Source organism: Giraffa tippelskirchi, chromosome 10, assembly GCF_054371585.1.
Source record: "Giraffa tippelskirchi isolate mGirTip1 chromosome 10, T2T-mGirTip1v1.2.pri, whole genome shotgun sequence".
In the NCBI taxonomy this organism is placed as follows: domain Eukaryota; kingdom Metazoa; phylum Chordata; class Mammalia; order Artiodactyla; family Giraffidae; genus Giraffa; species Giraffa tippelskirchi.
Genome location: NC_137284.1, coordinates 53669720 through 53694876, shown reverse-complemented (window position 1 = coordinate 53694876; position 25157 = coordinate 53669720). Strand labels below are relative to the sequence as shown.

General features: G+C 37.5%; 2 protein-coding genes across 6 annotated transcripts in view; one reads left to right on the top strand and one right to left on the bottom strand.

Moving 5' to 3' along the window:
* The window catches only part of ZPBP (zona pellucida binding protein), a 130392-nt gene extending 112390 nt beyond the window's left edge, over nt 1–18002 (bottom strand). For 2 of the 4 annotated variants that reach the window (XR_014067782.1, XM_081537454.1), the window contains exons 1-3: nt 17711–18002; nt 14436–14516; nt 2765–2890 (exon numbers count right to left, since the gene is read on the bottom strand). Coding sequence is in view for 2 of the 4 variants with exons in the window: in XM_081537454.1 (XP_081393580.1) it covers nt 2765–2890; nt 14436–14516; nt 17711–17756 (253 nt within the window). In the remaining 2 variants the exon portion in view is untranslated. The remainder of the gene's footprint in view (nt 1–2764; nt 2891–14435; nt 14517–17710) is intronic. The other 2 variants (XR_014067781.1, XM_081537453.1) reach the window with 1 other exon arrangement.
* Nucleotides 18003–18083: 81 nt separating this feature from the next.
* SPMIP7 (sperm microtubule inner protein 7) overlaps nt 18084–25157 on the top strand; it is a 54176-nt gene continuing 47102 nt past the window's right edge. The window contains exon 1 of one of the 2 annotated variants that reach the window (XM_081537452.1): nt 18084–18329. In XM_081537452.1, coding sequence (XP_081393578.1) covers nt 18157–18329 — 173 coding nt within the window. In that variant the 5' untranslated portion in view covers nt 18084–18156. Of the gene's footprint in view, nt 18330–20516; nt 21315–25157 lie in introns of those variants that run through there. The other variant, XM_081537451.1, reaches the window with a different exon arrangement.

The following is a 25157-nucleotide window of genomic DNA, read 5'->3' as shown; positions in this document are numbered from 1 at the left end:
TGAAATGTTCCTTTGAAATGCAAAGATAGGCTCGATAAAGGACAGAAATGGTATGGACCTAACAGAAGCAGAAGATATTAAGAAGAGTTGGCAAGAATACACAGAAGAGCTATACAAAAAAGATCTTCACGACCCAGATAATCACGATGATGTGATCACTCACCTAGAGCCAGACAATCCATCCTAAAAGAGATCAGTCCTCGGTATTCATTGGAAGGACTGATGTTGAAGCTGAAACTCCAATACTTTGGCCATCTCATGCGAAGGGTTGACTCATTGGAAAAGACCCTAATGCTGGGTAGGATTGGGGCGGCAGGAGAAGGGGATGACAGAGGATGAGATGGTTGGATGGCATCACTGACTCGAGGGACATGGGTTTGGGTAGACTCCGGGAGTTGGTGATGGACAGGGAGGCCTGGCATGCTGCAATTCATGGGGTCGCAAAGAGTCGGACACGACTGAGCGACTGAACTGAACTGAACAGTATATGTAAATTGCTTAGAACAGTATCTGCTACATGATGAAAGTACACCTGTTGATTATTTTTATAAAACTGAAAATAAAAACACTAAAATAAAAATACATTTGCAGAATATATCCATATATGCATGTATGCACACATTCACTATATATATGAATACACATGCAATAGATATATGTATTTGTGTGTGTATTCATACATGTAGTAAATGCAGATAAAAAAGTTAAGGAATAATATTGTAAAAGTTTAGGATAAAAAAAAAAAAGTGTAGGATAGCATTTACCTGACAGGGGTTTGGGACAGAAGAATAGGATTTTTTAACATTAGAAGGTTCAACAGTCTTTAGAATGGTATATCTTGGCTTCTATTGTAAGATGTTGGTTTTATTATGCTTCATAATTTATACACACATATATATATATATCTTATCCAGATTTGCATATATCAGATGCTTCATAATAAAAATATTAGAATAAGATATAATCCACAATTTCATTTTTAAAAAACATAATAAGGATGCAATTACAGAGTAGAGCTCAACATACATGTGTATACGTGCTTCCATAGGTTTGTGTGAACATTTAGCAAAGTGGGAAAGTCCACACAACAAAAAAGAGTTAATTCATCAGAATAGTATTAGGACTGAAGTAAGAGATACAGATCTCCTTGTAATTAATGTATTACTTTTCTAAACCAAAAATTTTGGAAGAGAGACAGAGACCAGACCAGGGGAGGTGTGGGAGTAGGCAGGGGAGGGAAAGAGAAAGAGAGCTGACCAAATGTGAGACTTGGTCCCTACACTTTACAACCATCTAAACAGTCTGGGTATTTCTCTCCAAAGGAATGCTCAAATACATAATTACATTACGAGTTTCTTTGGGTTAACTGGAGGAGAACAATCTTTGGAATATCCATAAAAATATAACAAATACAGTGTAGTTTAACCTGTAGCCCCCAAAGCTATATTTTTCAGGCTTTAACAAAAGCAAACATTTTCTAGGTCTTTCAACAATAACAGTGATAGGGCTGAGCTTTAAAGCCAGTGCACAGCAAACTATGATATGACACTGCACTGAAAAACAAACTGTAATTATGCTGTCAGAATTCCAGAATTTTCTGAGAATAGTTTTTATAAATATAAAACCATTGCATCAATATGATTTTATCCTTACCTGGAAACAGTTACATTTTTGACATCTGTTTTCCATTATGAAAGTGAGTAAAATAAAATATCACTTCCAGTTAAAGGATTACAAGTTCACTTACATTCTATACATTGCAATACAAACTGCAAGACCTCTCCTGGCTTCTTAGAGAAGAACAACTTCCACATCTCAATTTCCAAGTCAAAGGGGTAACAAACTACAAATCAGTAAGTTAAATGCCTCTCTTTTGAACTCACAGAGTTTTAATATCAAATGTAAAATATATATAATATATATCTTTTCATTATATTATGTGCTTTCAGAGAGCAATAAAAATAAAATCTGATTATATTTTCAGTATTGGATGCCTTTACACTTGGCATATTTCACTGACTTATATCAACTGCTCAACTTCTCAGAACTTCTGTTACCTAGGCAGATTCCTTCCTATATTCTAGTACTACAGTCAGGCAGAGATTAAGTCTGCTCTTTGCATCTCCCACAAAGCTTATTAGCACAATGGCATCCACCAAGTAGTCACTAGCTAAGAGCTGAATAATTCACTTTGAAGACACACCACCTAACCTAGAGAGTGGAGTAGCTCTTTAAACCTTGAGCTATTTTAGAATCAAGTTAATTTAAATTCAAACATAATCCATATTGTTTGGTCAGGATTTTGGTCAGAATGAAATATAAGATAAGAAATATAAAATCATAACTACTAATAAAGTCTCAAGTTGTCCCTATTTGGGGCTATATAAAGCAAACAAGACCAGAGTTTTAAATCTAGAGCTCAAAGTACTCATCTGTATTTTTAACAAAAGCAAGAATCATATTTGTTTCTTTATAATAGGTTACCAAAATGATTTTATGAAGTTTATAATAAAAGGAACATTTTTTGAAATATGAATGCTTAGAGAATTCTCCAGTTTAATCATTCATTATGTCTCTATATCAAATTAAGATCTTTGAAAAATGGTCACATCATCTACATTTTTAGATTCTAACTCCAAGAACAAATCACAAGAAAAAGAAGTGAGCTACTAGGTAAATGTATATGAGATAAAAATATTGTTTTTGTTCTGAGTACATTTCATACATATCATTTTTAATTATGACAACTGAAACAGAGTCCTACCTGAAATGATTTTTCCTTTAGGCCCATGCCACTCGAATGATGGGTCTATCAGTTCAGAATTCCGCAGCCGCTGGGTTACACATAACACATGTGGACTCTTTTGATGGAGCATAACATATACTTTCACTGAAAATACAATATTAAAGTGTCCCAATAATATTTTATGTTCATTCATGTTCTATAATGGCTTACATTTTTGTAGTCTTGGCAACTTGTGTTTATAAGTTTTTGCATTATTGCTATTGCTTGGTAAGAATTAAATTTAACTGCATTCCAGTAACTAGCTTTCAAAAATATACACTTATTTTATTTGTGCGTATGGGTATATCTTAATCTAAGCATAAATTATTGGCCTTTCTATTCAGAGTTCATGTATAATTGTTGTACTCTCAGAAAATTATTTTAATTACAAAGTATTAAGATAATTCTATATCACAACTTAACTTATTTTGCCAAGATACCAAATCTGAAAGAAACTGACATAATAAATTTGTTTATAGGAATGATACATTATCCACAGTGATGTAACACAACATACTGAATTTTAGAATTGTAATATGATTAAAAAATTGACAAATACGTGCTTTGATTGACTTTAATTACTAAGCATTTTCTCAATTTGCTTTAAAATTTAAACAATACTGTTCATTAAACAAGCAAAAATAGTATTGTCTAGGAGATACAAAAGGAACACAGTAAAGATTCAGTTATTTTGAACTTACTCATAAGGAAGATTTTAGAAAAGCTTCTAGCAACTCCTCAGTAATTTCATAGCAATACTTCACTGATCAACCATATACTAAAATTTCTGTGGTCCAGTAAGATAAAAATTGTTTATGAGAATTACAATTCTTCTTGACTTTGTACAGAGACTATCTCTAAATGTTTACCATACAGCATTGTGTTTATTGAATGAGGCTTTTAGATAGCTACCCTTGCTTAGATTAAGAAGGTTCCCCTCTATTCTTGGTAGTATGTTTTCCTGGGACACTTACACCTATATTCATAAACGTAATGTGCATAATTTTCTTATATTATCCTTTGTCTTTTTCCAATTTATACAAAATTTGTGATTTAGTATTTAGCATTATTGTTATTATTTAGCATTAAGTTAGGCATCTAAGATTATAATAGACACATAAAAGGAATTAGACTGATTTTTTCCTATTAATGTTCCCTGAAAGAATACGTAAAGTGTTTTTGTCCCTGGAAACTGTATAGTCTGGTACTTACTTTTGGCAAGGAAAGAAATAGCAAAACAAACTTTTTATTACCAATCAGGAAAATTTAATTATTAGTTTACTAAGTACTTTAATCAAGTCTGTTTTAGAAGCTTACATTTTGATAGTTATTCATTACAAGTTTATTATATAAAATTATTCAGAATATTAAGCTATGATATTTAAGTTTCACCATATCTTAATTTATTTATAATATTTTTATACATGAGTTATTCTCTTATGATACAAGGCAGCTTTTAGTTCCATTCCACTTCTTCTCCAGTCTCAATTTTTCCTCTTATTTTCTACTTACCTCAGTTTAAATGTCTCTTTTCTACTTTTAATAAATGCTTCTAGTATTAAAGTGTCACTCCTCAGCACAAGTTACTGGCCCTTTTGTAAGGACACTATTTGTGTTGGATTCGGGCTTACCCTGATGACTTCATTTTAACCTGATTACTTCTATAAAAATTTTGTCTCCAAATAAGTTCATTTTCTAGGAAACTGGGGATTAGGACTTAAACATATGACTTTACAGAGAAGCGTAATTTAGCCCACCACACTGAGACTCAATTGTTTTTTCTTAACTGAAATATTAATTCATTTTAAGGATACATTTAAGCATATCTGATAAAAGAAAGTAATAAAAAGGGAAGGTAGTCACATATGACTGTTTTATAACTCAGGTTTAAAAACTATAGCTTTAAAACAAAAGCTGTGATAAAAGTTGTAATATCAGTGAAAATGGCAGAGTAAGGAACTCCAAAATCATCCCCTTCATAAACATAATACGAAAAATAACAATGTGGCACATACTGTTAGAATCAACATTTTCAGAACTCTAGAAATTAATCAAAGACTTGCAGCAACCTAGGAAAAATGTATTCAAAAAAAAACCAACTGAACTCAGGGTGATGGGCTGAATTATGCTTCTCCCTAAAGTCATACGTTTAAGTTCTAATCCCCAGTTCCCCAGAAAGTGAACTTATTTGGAGATAGGGTTTTTTAGAAGTAATCAAGTTAAAATGAGGTCATCCAGATAGGCCCAAATCCAGTAGGACTACTATCCTTATAAAAGATGGAAATTTGGACACACAGACAAACAAAGAGGAAAACTATGTGAAGAGACACAGAGAGATGTCCATCTCCAAGCCGAGTGAACAGTTATTTTCCCTGCTGCCCTCAGAAGGTTCATCCAAGCCTGAGTGACTGGACTTCAATCCTTCAAAATTGTAAGACAAAACATTTCTATTGTTTAACTCACCCAATCTGGTAGTTTTTTACAATAGCCCTAGCAAAGTAATACACCAGGTAAAAACAGTGACCTTGTAGCATTTTAAGTTGCCCTGTTTCCAGGAGAACCAGCAGCCTGGCGGCCACCAGAAAGAGAGATGGGGCAGACGGCCTCCACTGCCCCCTTCCCAGAGAACTGTCATTATTTGACCTTCCTATCTTCTGTCCCTAGAAGGCACCATTCATAAAGGTATCTTTACATGACCTAATTTAGAGCACACCCACGGTAAAAAGCCTTTTCCCCCCAAAGAATCTGTTTAAAAACAACTAGAGGCTACTTAACTTTGTAAATGCCTGAAGCAGTGGGAACATCTGAGGTAAACATCATTCTAACCAAAAACCTTACAAGGAAAATCTGGGTATGACATGTCTATGGGAGCTTTGAGAAGTTTGAACACATTCCTAGGAAAAAAGAAGGCCACAAGCATGCATAAAGTAGGGCCCGTGGGCAAGACTGAGAGTGCTCAGTAAGAATGAGAGGCCTGAAAGTTCTCACCTCTGACTGAAACTAAGTCTCTGCAAAGCAGAAAGTGGAGGATACAACAGAGTTGTCAACTGTCTGGCTAAATGTTTAAGGTATACCACAACAAGCATGCAAAGATTCTCAGAAAATACTAGGAGACTAACTGGTTCAGGTGTTTAGTGAAATCTCTGTTGAACTATCTAATGAAGCAAAGACTTCAGTGACCACAAATGGCAAAGAATACAGAATTTAAAGTGAGTTCAGAAAAGTCACTAAACAAATGCTACAGGAATACCTCGTTCTATTATACTCTGCTTTACTGTACCTAACAGATTTTACATTTTTTATTTTCAATGGTTTATAGCAACTCTGAGTTTCAAATGAAGGCTAGCATTTTTTAGCAATAAAGTGTTTTCTTCAATTTTAAAAAAGATTTTATTGTAGTATAATTGATTTACAGTGTTGTATTAGTTACAGGTGTAAAGCAAAGTGAATCATTTATACATATAACCACTCTTCAAAATTCTTTTCCCTAAAAAAAAAAAAATTCTTTTCCCATATAGGCCATTACAGAGGATTGAGTAGAAGCAGGCTCTTATTTGGGGCTTCCCTGGTGGCTCAGTTTGTAAAGAATCCGCCTGCAATGCAGGAGACCCTGGTTCGATTCCTGAGTTCAGAAGATCCCCTGGAGAAGGGAAAAAGCTACCCACTCCAGTATTCTGGCCTGGAGAATTCCCTGGACTGTATAGTCCATGGGGTTGCAAAGAGTCAGACAGGACTGAGCAACTTTCACTTTTGGCTTCCCTGGTAGCTCATATGGTAAAGCATCTGCCTGTAATGTGGGAGACCTAGGTTTGATCCCTTGGTTGAGAAGATCCCCTGGAGAAGGAAATGGCAGCCCACTCCAGTATTCTTGCCTGGAAAATCCCATGGATGGAGGAGCCTGATAGGCTACAGTCCATGGGGTCACAAAGAGTTAGACACGTCTGAGCCACTTCACTTCACTTTGGTGGCTCAGTGGGAAAGAATCTGCCTGCAGTGCAGGAGACCTGGGTTCAATCCCTGGGTCAGGAAGATCCCCTGGAGGAGGGCATGGAAACCCACTCCAGCATTCTTGCCTGGAGAATCCCATGGACAGAGAAGCCGAGCGGGCGACAGTCCACAGGATCGCACAGAGTCAGACGCGACTGAGCACAACACAGCACAGGCTCTTACTAGTTATCTACTTTATATGTGTATGTGTGTTTGTGTGTGCACACTCAGCCATGTCCAAATCATTGCAACCCCATGGACTGTGGCCTGCCAGGGTCCTCTGTCTGTGGAATTTTTATAGTCATGTCTATATGTCAATCCCAGTCTCCCAATTTATACCTCCCGCCCTTCTCCCCTGGTAACCATAAGTTTGTTTTCTACATCTGTGACTCTGTTTCTATTTTGTAAGTTCATCTGTACCCTTCTTTTGGTTCCACATATAAGCAATATCACATGATACTTGTATTTCTGTGTCTGATTTACTTTACTTACTTAACTTACTTTATGACAACCAGTAGGTCCATCCAAGTTGCTGCAAACAGCATTATTTTTTCTTTTATGGCTGAGTAATATTCCGTTGTATATATGTACCACATTTTTTTTATCCATTTCTCTTTTGATGCACATTTAAGCCGCTTTCATGTCCTGCCTATTGTAAATAGTGCCACTATTTAACAGCAAAAAATACATGCAACACTGAGGAGCATACATCTTTTCAAATTATGATTTTCTCCAGATATATGCCCAGGAGAAGGATAAAGTATTTTTTATTTAAGGTACATATACTGGCTTTTAACCAAATGCTATCATACACTTAACATACTACAGTACCGTGTAAATATAACTTTTATGTGCACTGGTAAACCAAAAAAATTCATGTGCTTTCTTTATTGTGATAGTCACTTTATTGTGATGACCTGTAACCAAACCTGCAGTATCTCTGAGTATGTCTGTCCAACAAACAGCAGCTACAAAAATACCTAGTAAGGAGGAAGAATCGGATTTCCAGAGTACTACATAACATTACCTACAAAAATCCAGTTTTCAACTAAAAATATGAGTCATGCAATAAACTAAGGAAGCATAGTCATAGGCAGGGGAAAAAAAGTAACCAATAGAAACTGTCTCTCAGGAAAGTCAAAGTTTGGAGTTACTGGACAAAGACTTTAAATCAATTACTTTAAATATGATTGAAGAACATCATGGCTTTAAAAAGGTATGAAAATGATGTCTCTCCAAATAGAAAATATCAATAATAGGATAGAAATTATCTTAAAAAGATAAATTCTGGATTAAAATGTACAATAGCAGCTGAAAATTGACAATAAAGAATAAACAGCAGATCTGAGCAGATGGGAGAAAAATGTCAGCAAACTTTATGATATATCAGTGTGAGAAATAGAAAATCTGAGAGACAGAATAATAAATTAAAAAAAAAACAAACAGTTTTCAGAGACCTTTGGGAAACCATCAAACATGTTAGTGTATATACATATGTGTGTGTTAGTCGCTCAGTTGTGTCCGACTCTTTGCGACCCCATTGACTGTAGCCCACCTCCTTTGTCCATGGGATTCTCCAGGCAAGAATACTGGAGTGGGTTGCCATTTCCTTCTCCAATATACATATGTATACACACACAAACACACACACACACACACACACACACACACAAAAGTCCCATGAAATAGTGCAGAGAAAAGGGCAGAAATAATAGCACTTTCCCAAACTGATGAAAAACAATCTACACATCAAAGAAACTCAATAAACTCAAACTAGCATAAATTAAAGAGATCCACACCTTAGACACATCATAATCAACTGTGAAAATCCAAAAATAAAGAATCTTGAAACCAGCAAGAGAGAAGCAACTCACTACATACATGTGACCCTCAATAAAAGTAGCTTACATTTCATCAGAAACCATAATAAAACAGCAAGTCTGAATAGACCTAAAACTTCCTGCAAGGAAAAGTCCAGCATCAGTTGAATCCACTTGTGAATACTGCCAAACAAGTAAAGTAAAATGAACAATACTTCACAAATTTCAAAAAAAAAAAAGAAGAGGAAGGAACACACCCAAAACACAACCCGACTCATTTTATGAAGATATTATTGCTCTAAAACCAAAATCAGACAGAGAAAGCTACAGACCACTTATCCTGAAAAATATGTATATAATAATCCTCAAAATACCAAACCCAGCAATATGAAAAAGAGTTATACATCATAATCAACTCAGATTTATTCCAGAAATGCAAGGCTAGTTCAAACTACAAAAATCAATCAATGCAATACCTCATTATATCATTAGAATGGACGAAAACCACACGATTATCATAGTATATGGACTATGACTGAAATCAACATCTGACTGAATAAAGCATCTGACTGAATCCAACACCCTTTCACAATAAAAGCACTCAACAACCTGAATGCATTCATGGGCACTCAGTAATGTCTGACTCTTTGCCACCCCATGGATTGTAGCCTGCCAGGCTCCTGTCTATGGAATTTTCCAGGCAAGAATACTGGAGAAGGTTGCCATTTCCTTCTGGGGATCTTCTCAACACAGAGACTGAACCAGTGGTGGGTTCTCTACTAGCTGAGCCTCTAGGGACAGTTCTCTTGGAACAGAAGGGAACTTTCTTAATCTGATCAAGGGCATCTACAAAGATGTACTGCTAACATAGTACTTAACAGTTAAAACTAAAACCTTTCCCAGCCCTCCAAGTTCAGGAACAAAAGGTTATTTGTTAACAGCAATACTGAACTGGAGGTTCTACCTAAAACAACTGGCAAGGAAAAAAAAAGGCATTCAGATTGTAAAGGAAGAAATAAAACTACCTCGATTTGCAGATCACATGACATTATAGGCATAAAATTAAAAAAAAAACTCCCCCTGCCTCATGTTAAAAAGAGAGCTAATAAATGATTCAACAAGATGAAGAATATCATATCAATTTTCAAATCTCAATTATATACAATTCTATACAACAGCATTGAGCAATCAAAACACTAAATTGAGAAAAAAACATTCTATTTACAGCAGCATCAAAAAAGGAATAAAATATTCAGTGATAAATTTAACAAAAGTAGTACAAGACATACACTGAAAACAGTAAAACATCATTGAGGGAAAGTAAAGAATACCTAGGGCTTCCCTTGTGGCTCAGCTGGTAAAGAATTCACTTGAAATGTGGGAGACCTGGGTTCGACCCCTGGGTTGGGAAGACTCCTGGAGAAGGGAAAGGCTACCCACTCCAGTATTCTGGCCTGGAGAATTCCATGAACACAGATATTCCATGTTCATGAATTAGAAAACTATAGTGTTAAGGTGATAATACTCCCAAAATTGATCTACAGTTTCAATGAAATCCCTATTAAAATCCCAATGGGTTTTTTCCCCAAAACTTGATAAAGCTGATTCTAGAATAACATGGAATTTCAAGGGACCTGAAGTACCCAAATCAATCTTGATAAAGAGGCAACCTGCAGTACTTACACTTGATAATTTCAAAACTTACCACAAAGCAACAGAAATTAAGACAGTATGTGTGGTACTGGTAAAAAGACAGATGTAAAATCAAAAGAAAAAAATTTAGAGTACAGAAGAAAACATACATCTATGGCAAACTGTTCTTCAACAAGGGCACCAAGACATTCAATAGAGAAGGAAAAGTTTCTTAAACAAATGGTGTTGGAACAAATGAATATCCACATGCAAAAGAATGAAATTTGACTTCTTCTGCATACCATATGCAAAAATCAATTCAAAATGGATCAAAGAGCTAAATATAAGCACTAAAATTGTAAAATCCTTTTAAGGAAATGGAGGAATAACACTTTATGGCTGTTGATTAAGCAATTATTTCGGATACATGAATCCAGAAGCACTAGTACCAAAGAAAAAGTAGAAATCAGATTTTATCAAGGTTTAAAATGTGTACTTTAAAAAGTACTATTAAAAAGTAAAAACACAATCCACAGAACAGAAGAAAATATTTGATAATGCTCTAGTATCCAGAAGATATTTAAAAAAAAACTCTTCCATCTCAATAACATAATACACAACCAAATGGGCAAAGGACTTGAAAAGGCATTTCCGTAAAGAAACTATCCAAGTGGTCACAAATCACATGAAGAGAGGTTCCACATTATTAGTCAAATATGGAAATGCAAATAAAAACCACAATGAGAACCCATTTCACACATACTAGGATGAGGCAATGGTAACCCACTCCAGTACTCTTGCCTGGAAAATCCCATGGATGGAGGAGCCTGGTGGGCTGCAGTCCAGGAGGTCTTTAAGAGTCGGACACGACTGAGCGACTTCACTTTCACTTTTCACTTGCACGGACTGGAAAAGGAAATGGCAACCCACTCCAGTACCCTTGCCTGGAGAATCCCAGGGACGGGGGAGCCTGGTGGGCTGCCGTCTATGGGGTCGCACAGAGTCGGACACGACTGAAGTGACTTAGCAGCAGCAGCAGCAGTTCAATTCACTTCAGTTCAGTCGCTCAGTCATGTCCGACTCTTTGTGACCCCATGAATTGCTGCACGCCAGGCCTCTCTGTCCATCACCAACTCCCGGAGTCTACCCAGACCCATGTCCATCGAGTCAGTGATGCCATCCAACCATCTCATCCTCTGTTGCCCCCTTCTCCTCCTGCCCCCAATCCTACCCAGCATTAGGGTCTTTTCCAAAGAGTCAACTCTTCGCATGAGGTGCCCAAAGTATTGGAGTTTCAGCTTCAACATCAGTCCTTCCAATGAACACCCAGGATTGATCTCCTTTAGGATGGATTGATTGGATCTCCTTGCAGTCCAAGGGACTCTCAAGAGTTTTCTCCAACACCACAGTTCAAAACCATCAATTCTGCGGCACTCAGCTTTCTTCACCGTCCAACTCTCACATCCATACATGACCAATGGAAAAACCACAGCCTTCACTAGACGGACCTTTGTTGGCAAAGTCATGTCTCTGCTTTTAAATATGCTATGTAGGTTGGCCATAACCTTCCTTCCAAGGAGTAAGCATCTTTTAATTTCATGGCTGCAATCACCATCTGCAGTGATTCTGGAGCCCCAAAAAATAAAGTCTGACACTGTTTCCACTGTTTCCCCATCTATTTCCCATGAAGTGATGGGACCAGATGCCATGATCTTAGTTTTCTGAATGTTGAGCTTTAAGCCAACTTGTTCAATCTCCTCTTTCACCTTCATCAAGAGGCTCTTTAGTTCTTCTTCACTTTCTGCCATAAGGGTGGTGTCATCTGCATATCTGAGGTTATTGATATTTCTCCCGGCAATCTTGATTCCAGCTTGTGTTTCTTCCAGCCCAGCGTTTCTCATGATTTACTCTGCAAATAAGTTAAATAAGCAGGGTGACAATATACAGCCTTGACGTACTCCTTTTCCTACTTGGAACCAGTCTGTTGTTCCATGTCCAGTTCTAACTGTTGCTTCCTGACCTGCATACAGGTTTCTCAAGAGACAGGTCAGATGGTCTGGTATTCCCATCTCTTTCAGAATTTTCCACAGTTTATTGTGCTCCACACAGTCAAAGGCTTTGGCATAGTCAATAAAGCAAAAATAGATGTTTTTCTGGAAGTCTCTTGCTTTTTCGATGATCCAGCAGATGTTGGCAATTTGATCTCTGGTTCCTCTGCCTTTTCTAAAACCAGCTTGAACATCTGGAAGTTCATAGTTCACGTACTGCTGAAGCCTGGCTTGGAGAATTTTGAGCATTACTTTACTAGCATGTGAGATGAGTGCTATTGTGCGGTAGTTTGAGCATTCTTTGGCATTGCCTTTCTTTGGGATTGGAACAAAAACTGACCTTTTCCAGTCCTGTGTGGCCACTGCTGAGTTTTCCAAATTTGCTGGCATATCGAGTGCAGCACTTTCACAGCATCATCTTTCAAGATTTCAAATGGCTCAACTGGAATTCCATCACCTCCACTAGCTTTGTTCGTAGTGATGCTTTCTAAGGCCCACTTGACTTCACATTCCATGATGTCTGGCTCTAGGTGAGTGATCACACCATTGTGATTATCTGGGTCGTGAGGATCTCTTTTGTATAGTTCTGTGTATCCTTGCCACCTCTTCTTAATATCTTCTGCTTCTGTTAGGTCCATACCATTTCTGTCCTTTATTGAGCCTATCTTTGCATGAAATGTTCCTTTGGTATCTCTAATTTTCTTGAAGAGATCTCTAGTCTTTCCCAATCTGTTGTTTTCCTCTATTTCTTTGCATTGATTGCTGCGGAGGGCTTTCTTATCTCTCCTTGCTATTCTTTGGAACTCTGCATTCAGATGGGAATATCTTTCCGTTTCTCCTTTGCTTTTCGCTTCTCTTCTCTTCCCAGCTATCTGTAAGGCCTCCTCAGCCAGCCATTTTGCTTTTTTGCATTTCTTTCCATGGGGATTGTCTTGATCCCTGCCTGCTGTACAGTGTCATGAACCTCTGTCCATAGTTCATCAAGCACTCTGTCTATCAGATCTAGTCCCTTAAATCTATTTGTCACTTCTACTATATACTCATAAGGGATTTGATCTAGGTCATACCTGAATGGACTAGTGGTTTTCCCTCCTTTCTTCACTTTATGGCTACAATTTTAAAATTTTGACAATAATCAATGTTAATGTGGATGCTGGAAAATTTGAATCCTCACAAATTCTGGTGTCAAAGTACAATCCTGAAAAATAGTTTGGAAGTTCCTCAAAATGTTAAACACAGAGTTACCATATGTCCCAGCAATTTTACTCCAAGGTACATACCCAAGAGAATTGAAAACATATGTTCACATAGAAACTTGTCCAGAAATGTTCATAATGGCATTATTCAAAACAGTCAAAAAGTGGAAACTTTCTAAATATCCATCAGTTGATGGATACACAATTGTAGTATATTGATTCAATGGAATATTATTCAGCCATAAGTGAAATACTGACACATTATATAATATAAATGAACCTTGAAAACACCATTCTAAGTGAAAGAAGCCAGGCACAAAATATCACACAGAGTGACTGCACTTAAATGGAATGTCCAGAATGGGCAAATTCAGGGAGACAGAAAGTAGATTAGCAGTTTCCAGGGGCTGGAGTGTGACTACTTAATGGGTATGGTGGGTTTTTTTTTATGGTGATGAAAATGTTGTGAAATTACATAGTGCTGATGATTTCACAATCTGGTCAATATACGAAAAACTACTCGATTGGATACTTTAAATAAGGAAGTTTAAAGCATGTGGATTTACCTCAATTAAAAAAATACAAAAAAAGTTATAGATGCTACACCTCATGTTACTACTGCAAAATCTTATTAATCCAAAATCTTTATGACATACAGATCTCATTTTTTAAAAATTTTAGCATAAGAACTGCATACACCTAATATGTTTATTATACAAGCAAAAACACTGTAGTCAACTTTAATTAGATAACTTTTAGAAATATTTTTGTACATTTAAGCAGTTACTGCAAACAGAATTGGACTATATGAATCTAACTCTGTGGAAACAACTTTAATCTATTTCCACAGAAGGAAAAGGGCCATAGGAGACAACAATATAGGGAACATTAGTTTTTTGCAAAAGACTGACAAAATTTAAAACAAATGCCATTTACTTTCTTACAATTATTGATAATCTATTAATACCTGGAATATATGGTGATCCCACTATTTTCACTGAATCTTGGGTCAAGTGAGCACTTCTTGGTAATCGATCCAAATATCCAACTATCAAAAAAAAAAAGACAGAAATAATCAACAGTCTGGTTCACCAGAAATTTCAAAACATTCAGATAGTACACTGTCTTATTATATTTGATGTTTGTTTAAGGGAAGCCATAAATCAAATCTGACATCTGGTACCTGTTCCAGCTCCAATGAAATTAATATACCCACCACTTCCCCTACTTAATCTCAGCTCCAACTTATTCTACATTGACTTAGAATACTCTTTTTTAAAAATCCAAATCCCCACCCTTCAAGACGTACATCATAGTCCTTCCTCCCTCAAACCTTCTGGTTGCCTTCCTCACTCTTATCTCTTTAGTACATCATCTGCAACACTCACTCTACATTGTATCACAGTTCTTCATGCATAGATATAATTTTCCTTATTTCATTATAAACTCAACAGTAGGATCAATGTTTGTGTCAACTTATCAAGAATTGGTATCTTTTGGCTGCCTTCATCCAATTCTTCCCACTCCCTTTCCTTTGGTAACCACAAATGTGATCTCTTTTTCCATGAGTTTGTTTTTGAAATATAATTAACCCACAACACTATGCTAGTTCCTGTTACACACATAGTGATTTTATGTTTGTATAGATTTAAAAATGATCACCATGGTAAGCCTAGTTATGATAAATCACCATACAAAGACATTACATACTATTGCCTATACTCCTCATGCTGTGTATTTCAAACCTGTGACTCATTTATTTTGCAACTAGAATTTCATACCACTTAACCTACCTCAACTATTTCTTTCCTCCTGTCTGGCAAACACCTGTTTGTTCTCTGTCTGCAACTGTTTATGTTTTGATGTCTGTTCATTTGTTGGTTTTTTTTTTAGGTTCCACATAGAAGTGAAATCATGCACTGTTAGTCTTTCTCTGTCAGACTTATTTCACTTAGCATAATACTGTCTAGGTCAAAATCCATGTTGCTCACAAATGGCAGGATTTCATTATTTTTTTTATGGCTGAGTAAGAATTTACTGTATGTACATATATCTTCATCATCCATTCATCTGTTGATGGGCACTTATGTTGTTCCCATATCTTGACTATTGTTTAAGTAGTGCTGCAATGAACATAGGGGTTCATATACTTTTTCTAATTAGTGTTTTTGTTTCTTTCAGATAAACACCCAGAAGGGGTATTGTTGGGTCATATGGTAGTTCTACTTTTAATTTTCTGAGGACCCTCCATACTGTTTTCCATGGTGGCTACATCAAATTTACACTCCTACCAAGAATGCACAGGATTTCCCTATCCACATCCTCTCAAACACTTATTTATTGCCTTTCTGATCACAGCCATTCTGACAGATGTGATGTGATATCTCATTCTGTTTCTGAGTTGCATTTCCCTCATGATTAGTGATGTTGAGCATCTTTTCACATGCGTACTGGCCATCTGTATATCTTCTTGGAAAATGCCTGTTAGACCCTCTGCCCTTTTTCTAATCAGGCTGTTCATTTTTTGATGTTGCATTGTACACGTTGCTTGTATATTCTGGATATTAATCCCTTATCATATATATTCTTTACAAATATCTTCTCCCATTCAGTAGGTGGCAGTCAAAAGGTACAAATTTCCAATTATAAGTGCTTGGGATGTAATATGCCATACAATAATATAAATTATGATAAATATATGATTAACGTAATTAACACTGCTGAGTTATATATGAACCATTGAGAGAATAAATCCAAAGTTTTCTCATTATGTTGTATACCTTAAAAGTAACAACGCTGTACATCAATTATATTTCAATGAAACCAGAATAAAAAGTAAGTTTGTTAAACCTGGAGAAGACAGGAATAGGAAGCAGAAGAGGAAGCTGGGTGATACTAGGAAAGTCTTTGTAAGTCATGCTTTGATTCTGCAAAAAACAGCAAGTAAATAAAAGACTTAAGAAAAAAAAATAATCTGCACCAGGCGCTGTACCTTGCATATAGCAAATATTAAATAGCTGTTAAATATGATATATTATGATATTGTTCAGTTATCCTTGAACAAGCAAACGTGATGGGCACAGGTGTGTGCACAGAACAAGTGGGAGAACAGAAAAAAATGCAATGTAACTTCGACCTAAGTCCTCTTTGTTGTTAACAGAGAGAGGGTATAGCACAAAGAAGAGTATGGTATTCAAAATCAGATGACTTGCATTTAAATCCCAATTTCCACTAACGAGCATTTGGAAAGTCACTTAAAACTCCAGGAGCTTCAGTTTTCTCATCTGTAAAATGAGATTAAATTCTAGATTTATTGTAGAAACTAAATGGACTATTGTACAAACTATAAAATGCTACATAAATGTTGCCTTCATTATTCATACCTTAAGATATTAAGATACAGCCTTCTTATTCTATGTCTTATACCCTCAAGCCTGATCTTGTTCTTGGATCAAAAGACACACAAACACATACAGTCTTATCTAGCATTAATATAAGATCATGGGCCATGGTCAGGAAGCATCCTTCTTCTACAGAAGTAACTAAAGGCTATTGGCTATTGTCTACTTATACCGCAATGACCTTTGGACACCTTATGTCAAGACTTTGGCATATTTTGTAACATCTACTCGCTCCATTTCTTTCCATTCTCCTCCTATCCCTGCCTATGTATGCAGCCCTTTCTTAATCAAATTCTTGGTGGGATTCTTTACTCATCGCCCCTTATCTCCACAACTTTTATCTAAACACACCTCTTTTATCCTTTCTATGATTCAATTCTAGTAGACACTTTATTAAATATTTCTAAAAAGTCTAAAACTCGAACGCAAAATAACGCAGCCAAAACCTTTCTGGTTAAATGACGACCGTTTAATTAAGCTCTCCCTTCAATATCTTAACTGTATTTTGAAAACGTGAAGAAGTATCTCGGATTTCTGTATACAAAGCAGGAAACAAATGGCGACAGCAAAATACCAAAATTTTAAAATCCCAGTCTTTGTACTTTATAGCTAAAACCAACAGATGGAGCTCCAGGTCCACGGGAAGTGACAAAGCCGCAGGATGTCTGCCGATTTTGAAATATACTTAAATCCAGAGCCCAGAACATCGTGGAAAGCTGGCAAAGGACCCATGGGCTGATTAGGGGGTTATTAACAGTCGATCTGACCTCAAGCCTTGAGCAGTGGATAACCTCGCCCGTCTAGACATAAATGTGACAAGTCCCTGGTTCTGAGCACTTACATCTTATTAAATACATAGGCGGGACCTGTGATACAGGCTTTCCCATCAGAGGGCGCACGTGTGACACACAAAAATCTCCGGGAGCTGCGGCCCCGAGCCGCCCGCCGCCGCCTCACCTGACGGGGGCGCCCAGAGCACCAGCGCGGAGACCACCAGGACCACCGCGGCCCGGGAGAGCGGGGAGCCCGCGGCCCGGGCCCGCCGCCAGCCCCGCCGCGCCCGGCCCGGGGCCGAGGCCTCCATTCGCACGCCGCCGCCGCCTGCCGACCGTCGGCCCAGAAGGTCGTTAGGCGGCGCGCGCACACCCGCCCGCCGGAAGCTGGGGGGGATGCGGCCCGGAAGGGGGGCCGGAAAGAGGGCGGTCGTTTCCGGCAGGGCGGGGGCGGGGCTGGGCAGGTAGGTTCGCCCACTGGGCCTCGTAGGCCCGACGCCCGAAGAGGCTCTAGATGTTCTTCGTCTTCGGGGCGTCGCAGCCGCTCAGGGAACCTGGATTGCATAGGCGACCTATGGAAGGTTCTGGAGCCAGAGAAGAGCCGCGGGCCCCGCAGTTCGCGGGTGTCCATGGGCTGAGAGACTGCCTGGCCGAATCGGAGTGTCGAGGCCAAACCCGGACTGCGGGGTGAGGGTCAGGGAAGCGAGTGCTGGTGCAGCCACGGAGGGCTGCCTGCTTCTCCCTACCTTGGCTGCTGGTACCCTCAGATGTACTCGCCCCACACAGCAGGCAAGAGTGGAAGTGGACCCTGAGCCCCTGGAAGAGCCTGGGTGGGAAGAACGGGGAAACGACCTTGTATGGAATTGGCCGCGTGCAATGTTATCACCTGAGTTCAGAAAGATGCATAAAACCACCTGTCCCCACTAAGTGGGCGTTCGTTTATAGCCAGAACAAGTTAGTCTTATGCATTTCTGCAGCAGAAAGGATTTACTTAACATGAGCAGAGCTACAATAGAAGCAAATACGCAATTAACTCAAATACTTGGATGAATGGAGCTTAAGCAACTAAAGACATAATGCCTAATAGCCATGTATAATAGGAAGGTATGAGTGAACTAGAATGGACTGAAAGCCATCTCTGGGTGTCCATTGCGCAGGAGGAATTTCAAACTGACAGCCTAACCTCTGCTCTTTGGAAGAGTGACTCCAGTAGTGATATCTTCGGGTGTATCTTGGTTGCACCACAGGTAGACCCCTTGCTGTCTTTCAGCTGGACTGCATAACATACTGTATCTTCAGAGCTAGGATTGCGTCTGTTTTGCAAATACTTTAACCTCACCTGCTGGGCCAGTTCTTGGTATAATGTAAGCATTCCAGTAGTCATAAATTTTTTTGAAAAGGAAACATCTAGTAGAAAGGAGTGAAGAGTTCTTTTGAGACCAGGACCAGGACCACGATGGAGACATTTCCTAAGGACTACTTGTTAAGAAGTCCTTGGTTCTTATTAGCAAAGGGAATTGAAATTTCTGCATATTCCCTGGATTTTCTGGCTATATTTATGCAGGTGTTAATAGGTAAAATTGTATGCAGTACAGTTTATTCCACTGAGTAGATTCACTTCTTTAGAAATGCTTGCTAATCTATAAACTCCTAAACTGAATTTTACCTGTCTAGGCATGTCTTAGTAAACAGAGACCTGGATGATTTAGATCCAACCAGCATTTTGGTCAAGGTCTTGCACTTGTTTGAGCACACCTAGAAAACAAATTTTAGGGAATAGTAGTCAATAAATCACTGTGTTTGGGTATGTATTCTGCTGAAACTTCTTAAATTTTTATAAATAAGTCAACCTGCACAACATGATTTTTAACAAATGACCTTGGACTGTGGACCTCTAGTAAATAAAGGATAGAGAAGACTATCAGACCATGCAAAATCCTGAAATCTCTGTTTTCTGTCATCAAGAATTTGCTTCAATTCACCAGTCACTCCTGCCTTAGTCTGCTATGTAAATTCCTAATATTCAACCTGAGAATATGAAGTAATATTGTAAATCTTAGTTAATACGTGGCGTGAGTCTAAAGATGAAAGCTGATTGCTGAAAATCAGAAGGTAGGTCTGTCATTTGTATTCGAATTTTTTATTCCAATAAGGATAGTGTGAGTTTCATGCCCAAATTCTACTGTGTGGAATTCCTTTGATAGCAGTTTTCGTGCAAGACCAAGTTATCTAGTTGAAATGAGCTATTAAATGAACGGTGCATTGATGATGTATTTTTTTTTCATTGAGCTAATAGCTGGTGCTTACTGTAGTTTCCTTGAAATGAGTTTAAGAACCTCATTGCTCTTACTCTGTCTATCATGGCAGAGAAAAGGTTAGTAAGGATAATGTAGGACATGTAAAAGATAAACCCATGCTTTGATTATAAATTTAAAGTTTCTTTAAAAATTAGATATATTGATTTAACTGTAGTATAATATATGTTCATTTTTGTACTTTTTAATTTACATTTATATAGGTAGCATGTTTTGTAGTTTATTATATCTATGAGGTAAAATACTTAAAATATGCGAGAGAATACTTTAAAAACTATATTGCCTCTTCATTAACTGCTTGATTTATACCCTTTACTGAATATGATTTTTTTACCCATAAAGTATCAACTTATGGAAAAATTGAAAAATAAATGAGCACAGTTTTCCTGAGCAGTGCTGAAGAAACTATCATGGAGGTTTTACTAACAAGTCTGTTTAATTGTTTTTCCTAAGAATTACATTATAATGTGTATAATGATACAGTGTGTTACCTAAGAATTAAATTATGCTGTATACAGTGATATAGTGTGTTAGAGTTCTAACTGTTGCCAAGCAACATGGGCTCTGTTTTTTGTTTTTTCTATGCTGGTCCCTTACTTCCTTTAGTGGAGAAAAAATATTTGCCTTAAAAATCAAAAAAAAAAAAAAATCTACTCTATTGGCATTGAGAAAGCCAAATCAATAACTCTGTTAGTTTAACCAGTCCACAGTGATTAGAAATATAATAGTTTTTTAAAGAGAAAGGGGCCATCAGAAACAATTAATATACAGTCATCCACAATTTTAAAGTGAGAGGCCATGGATACATATTCACAGCTAATACCTGGAAAGATAAGTATCTCTGAAGGATCCTTCCTTTCAAGAACAAAGGCTGTTGAGAACATAGATTACCCCCACTACTGTGCTCTCTTAAGAAAGCTGAACATGCCTTTTGTGAAAGGAGTTGAGGACAGACATGACTATGGCAGAATGGAGAAGAAATGCAACCCTACTTTTCTTAAATTTCACCCTTATCCCCCTTCAGTCCTACCAGACTATCATTTACACTATCCATATCCCCCACCATATGGGCCAGATTATCCAATATTTCCACTTCGGGATGTTGTACCCTTAAATGACGCCTGTTCAGGGTTTTTGAGTCCTGGTGGTGATGCTGACCTAAAGCCTGGCATTGGCAGGGCCATACCAAGCCTAGTAGATTTCAGTGATGTGAAACCTCAACATCGAGTTCCTAGGCCAGACACAGGATTTCAGACTACATTAAAAAGGAAAACAATTTTATTAGAAGAACTGAAACAGGACAGAAGATGGAATTCCAGGGCAGTACCAGACATTTCCATCAGAGCAAGACTTGGAGGTAAATGAAGTGATATGGGCTTTGTAATTTTTAAAACTTTCAGAAGACAGAAGAGCATGGATCTAAGATTCATTCAGTACTTAGCAGTTCATTTGACATAAAATTATAAAGAACCAAATAAGGAAGTCTTATTTTTAAATTATACACTGTAAGGAAAATGTAGTAAGAATGATAAGCTTTTTATAAACCTGTTTGTAAAAAACAAAAATGGTTTTCAAAAAGTGCATTCATTGGTGTAAGTGACAAACACAAAGTGTATATAAGATAACTTATTCTAAACATACAGATAACCTGATTTTACCACAAAGGAATATATTTAACTCTGAAAATTGCATATCATGCCACCTTATCTGTCTCTCTTGAAGAAAATAAATTTGCTAATGATTATCAAAAAGTTTACATGGGCTGAAATGCAATGAGAAAGTAGTTGAAAGTAAATTTGAGGGTCTGGTAAGAACCAGAGCTGAAGAGAGGCAACCCCTGCATAAATTACTCCACCACAGCCCTGGAGGCAGAATTGATGACTTGTTACTGACAGCTGCACCTTCTGGGTTCTCTGTAAGAACTCCAGAGAGTGTCACAAGCCTGGTCCAGAAGTGCTGAGAAGCACTTTCAGAGAAAAACCATGGGCAGTGTTCCTGTATGGAATGTGCCTGACAGGCAGGGAGTGAAAAGAGATTAACATGTTTGTGCATATGGGAAAAGGTGCTATAGCAGGAGATGCTGAGCCTGCTCTAGCCTTATGGGGCTGCGCCCACTTCAGTGCTCCTCTGGAGCACCCAACCACAGACCAGAGGCCTCTAGAGGCTGTGTGGAGAAACTGGGACATCACCGTTTTTTGGAGCAGTGGGAACTCAACGATCCTACCACTCCTGCATGAAGAGAAGCCATAGATAGGCACTTGGGAATAAGAGTAAAGGCGAAAGGTAGTAGCAGTGCAAAGCCCCACAAGGTAGTGGCCCCAAGCTACTCCCTCTAGATGCCAACTTTTAAATGAGATAAGAGCAATTTAGTGAGAGAGAAGTACAGGGTAATAGTTACGCTTTTAATGTGCACTACAGTTGTGGCCTCAGCAGGTGGGCTTAGGGAAATTCCTTTGTTTGGAATTTTCAGGTAAATAATGCATATGAGGTTCAGTACCTTTTTAAAGAAAGAATTATTTTTGTTCAGTCACTTGACCATGTGTGACTCTACAACCCCATGGACTGAAGCCCACCAGGTCCCTCTGTCCATAGGATTTCCCAGGCAAGAATACTAGCATGGGTTGCCATTTCCTTCTCCAGCAGATCTTCCCAACCCAGAGATCAAACCCACAGTTCTTTACCACTGAACCACCAGGGAGGTCAATTATTTTTTTTATAATTCATTGGAAATAACATCTAGGATAATAAGAAATTACAAGAAGCAAATGCACTTCACGCTGAAGGAACCAATGATGAGTTCATGTCAATCTCACAGCCATAGTACATTTTCACTGATTCTGCACTAGTGACCCAATTCTCTGTCAAGAAAGGAGCTTGAGTTCAGTCTTTTGCTAATGTTTCAATGTATAATAAAAATAGTCATTGTCAAGGACACTTCTTTAAAGGAATCAAAATTATTTTTCACTGTCCTACTTTAGACAAGTATGTCACTTTGCTTGTAAGCAGAAAATTACAGCCTAGTGTAATTTTTAAGAACATTATTGTTGATTTTGGGGGAGATGAATTTTTCTAAGAGTGAACTGTCAGAACATTCCAGCACATTAGAGGTTGAAGAAATAATTTGTTAAGACTAAGCTATGACTAAAGTAGGGTTAACAGACATGCACTAACAACCAAGCATAGAGCTCATCTAGCCTCTGTATGTCACTGCTTAGATCAGTAAACCAGAATTCAGAAGATAGGCTCTAGAGTCAGACCATCAGCACTCAAATCCTGGCAGAAAGCTTACTTGCACTATGACCCAGGAGCCATTGCTCATTTCTGTGCCTGTGTATCCTTATTTGTAAAATTGATATACTAGTTACACTTTATAAAATAATAGCAAGGGCTATTTAATGTTATTCGTGTAAAAATATCTGACAAGAATGAAACAACATTTGTTAGATGTTAGAAAGTTAAGCAAAGTTCAGAATTTTCAGTTCCTTTGTATGAAAATTTTCTTATACAATTGTAAGAATTGACTTAACTAAGAAAGGCAAAGGACTTAGCAAAATTCGTGGAACCTGGTAAAGCATTTAATTAATAGTAGCTGTTACTAGCTTTTAACAGTTCAAAGAGCAATCAAAGTTTAGGGATTGCATTCAATATAATTTATCCTATGCTTTCGATGATGTTGTGGATTCTGGAAATAATCATTAGTTATAAATAATAAGTACTTTCAGATTTTAGCGAACCTAATACACATAATTTGTCATACATTCTGAGAAAAAAGGACATCTTACCAGAATTAATTATATCATATTCCAGTGGGCTTTCTTAGATATCAAAACAAGATCCTGAAAGGTTATATTATTGATTTTTTAATCCTATTTTAACCTTATCTAGACATTTAACTTTGTTCAGTTATTTTTTGTACCTGATTCCATCCTGCCATGGGAGCCACACCTTCATGCCCTTATCCAAACCTGATTACTTCCCAAAGATCCCACCTCCAAATATCATCATATTGTTAGTAAGAGCTGCACCATGAATTTGGGGATGCAAATAATAAACACCTCAATAATAAACACCTTAACCATTTTTAAGTGTGTAGTTCATTGGTATTAAGCACATTATTGTACAGCCGTTCACAACTGTTGATCTTCATAACTTTTCATCTTGCAGAACTGAAATCTATGTCCATTAAACACAACTCCCTTACCATCCCATTCTCACCTGCTAGCAATCAGTTTACTTTCTGTCTCTGAATTTGACTACTTTACGTACCTCATATGAGAAAATTATACAACACAAATCTTTATATTTTCTGTTTCCTTATGATTCAGTCTTGGTAGGTCATGTGTTTTTAGGAAGTTTGTCCATTTCCTGCAGATTTTAAAGTTATTTGGTATACAACAGTTGATAGTACTTTCTTATAATCCTTTTTATTTCTATAAAACTTGGTTCAAAATCTCAAGAGTTCCTAAGGTGAAATACAGAACTGAACCCTGTACTCAAAAGGGCAAAGAGGAAGAGGCAGACACCCCAGATGGATGGGTGGTAGGTTAAATGAGCAGAGAAATTATTTATGGTGCTTGTGATAGGTGCCTCAAGATGAGCAGATGTCCACACCTACCTGCCAGAATCTTAAAGCCTACGTAGAAGACTTGAGAGGGCTCAATCATGTATACTGTGGCCTCAACAACCATACTCTAGTCTCTACGTTGTATCCTTGAAACAGCTCCAACTGTGGGAACAGTGGGCAGAGCATACATTCTGTGGACAGGGGAGGGGATGAGGAGCCTTGGATTGCCTGAGTTCAGCTCATGGGCCAGTGGGTGGTCACAGCCTCTCAATGACCTCCTCCAGCAAATATCAGCTGTCATGGTCCCTCTTTCATTTGTAATTTTAGTTATTTAAGTCTTCTTTCTTTTTCTCTGAGTCAGTCCAGCTAAATATTTATCAATTTTGTTGATTTTTTTCAAGAACTAACTCTTGCTTTCATTGATTTTCCCTATTATTTTTCTATTCTTTATTCTGTCTATCTCTGACTTAATCTTTATTATTTTGTTTTCTTCTGGCTTTTGGTTTATTTTCTTCTTTTTCGAGTTTTTTTAAGGTGTAAGTTGACGTAGCTGATTTGAGATCTATTTCTTTTTTAATATAAGCATTTATATACCTATAAGTTTCCATCTTATAGAACATGAACTCCTTATTGCCA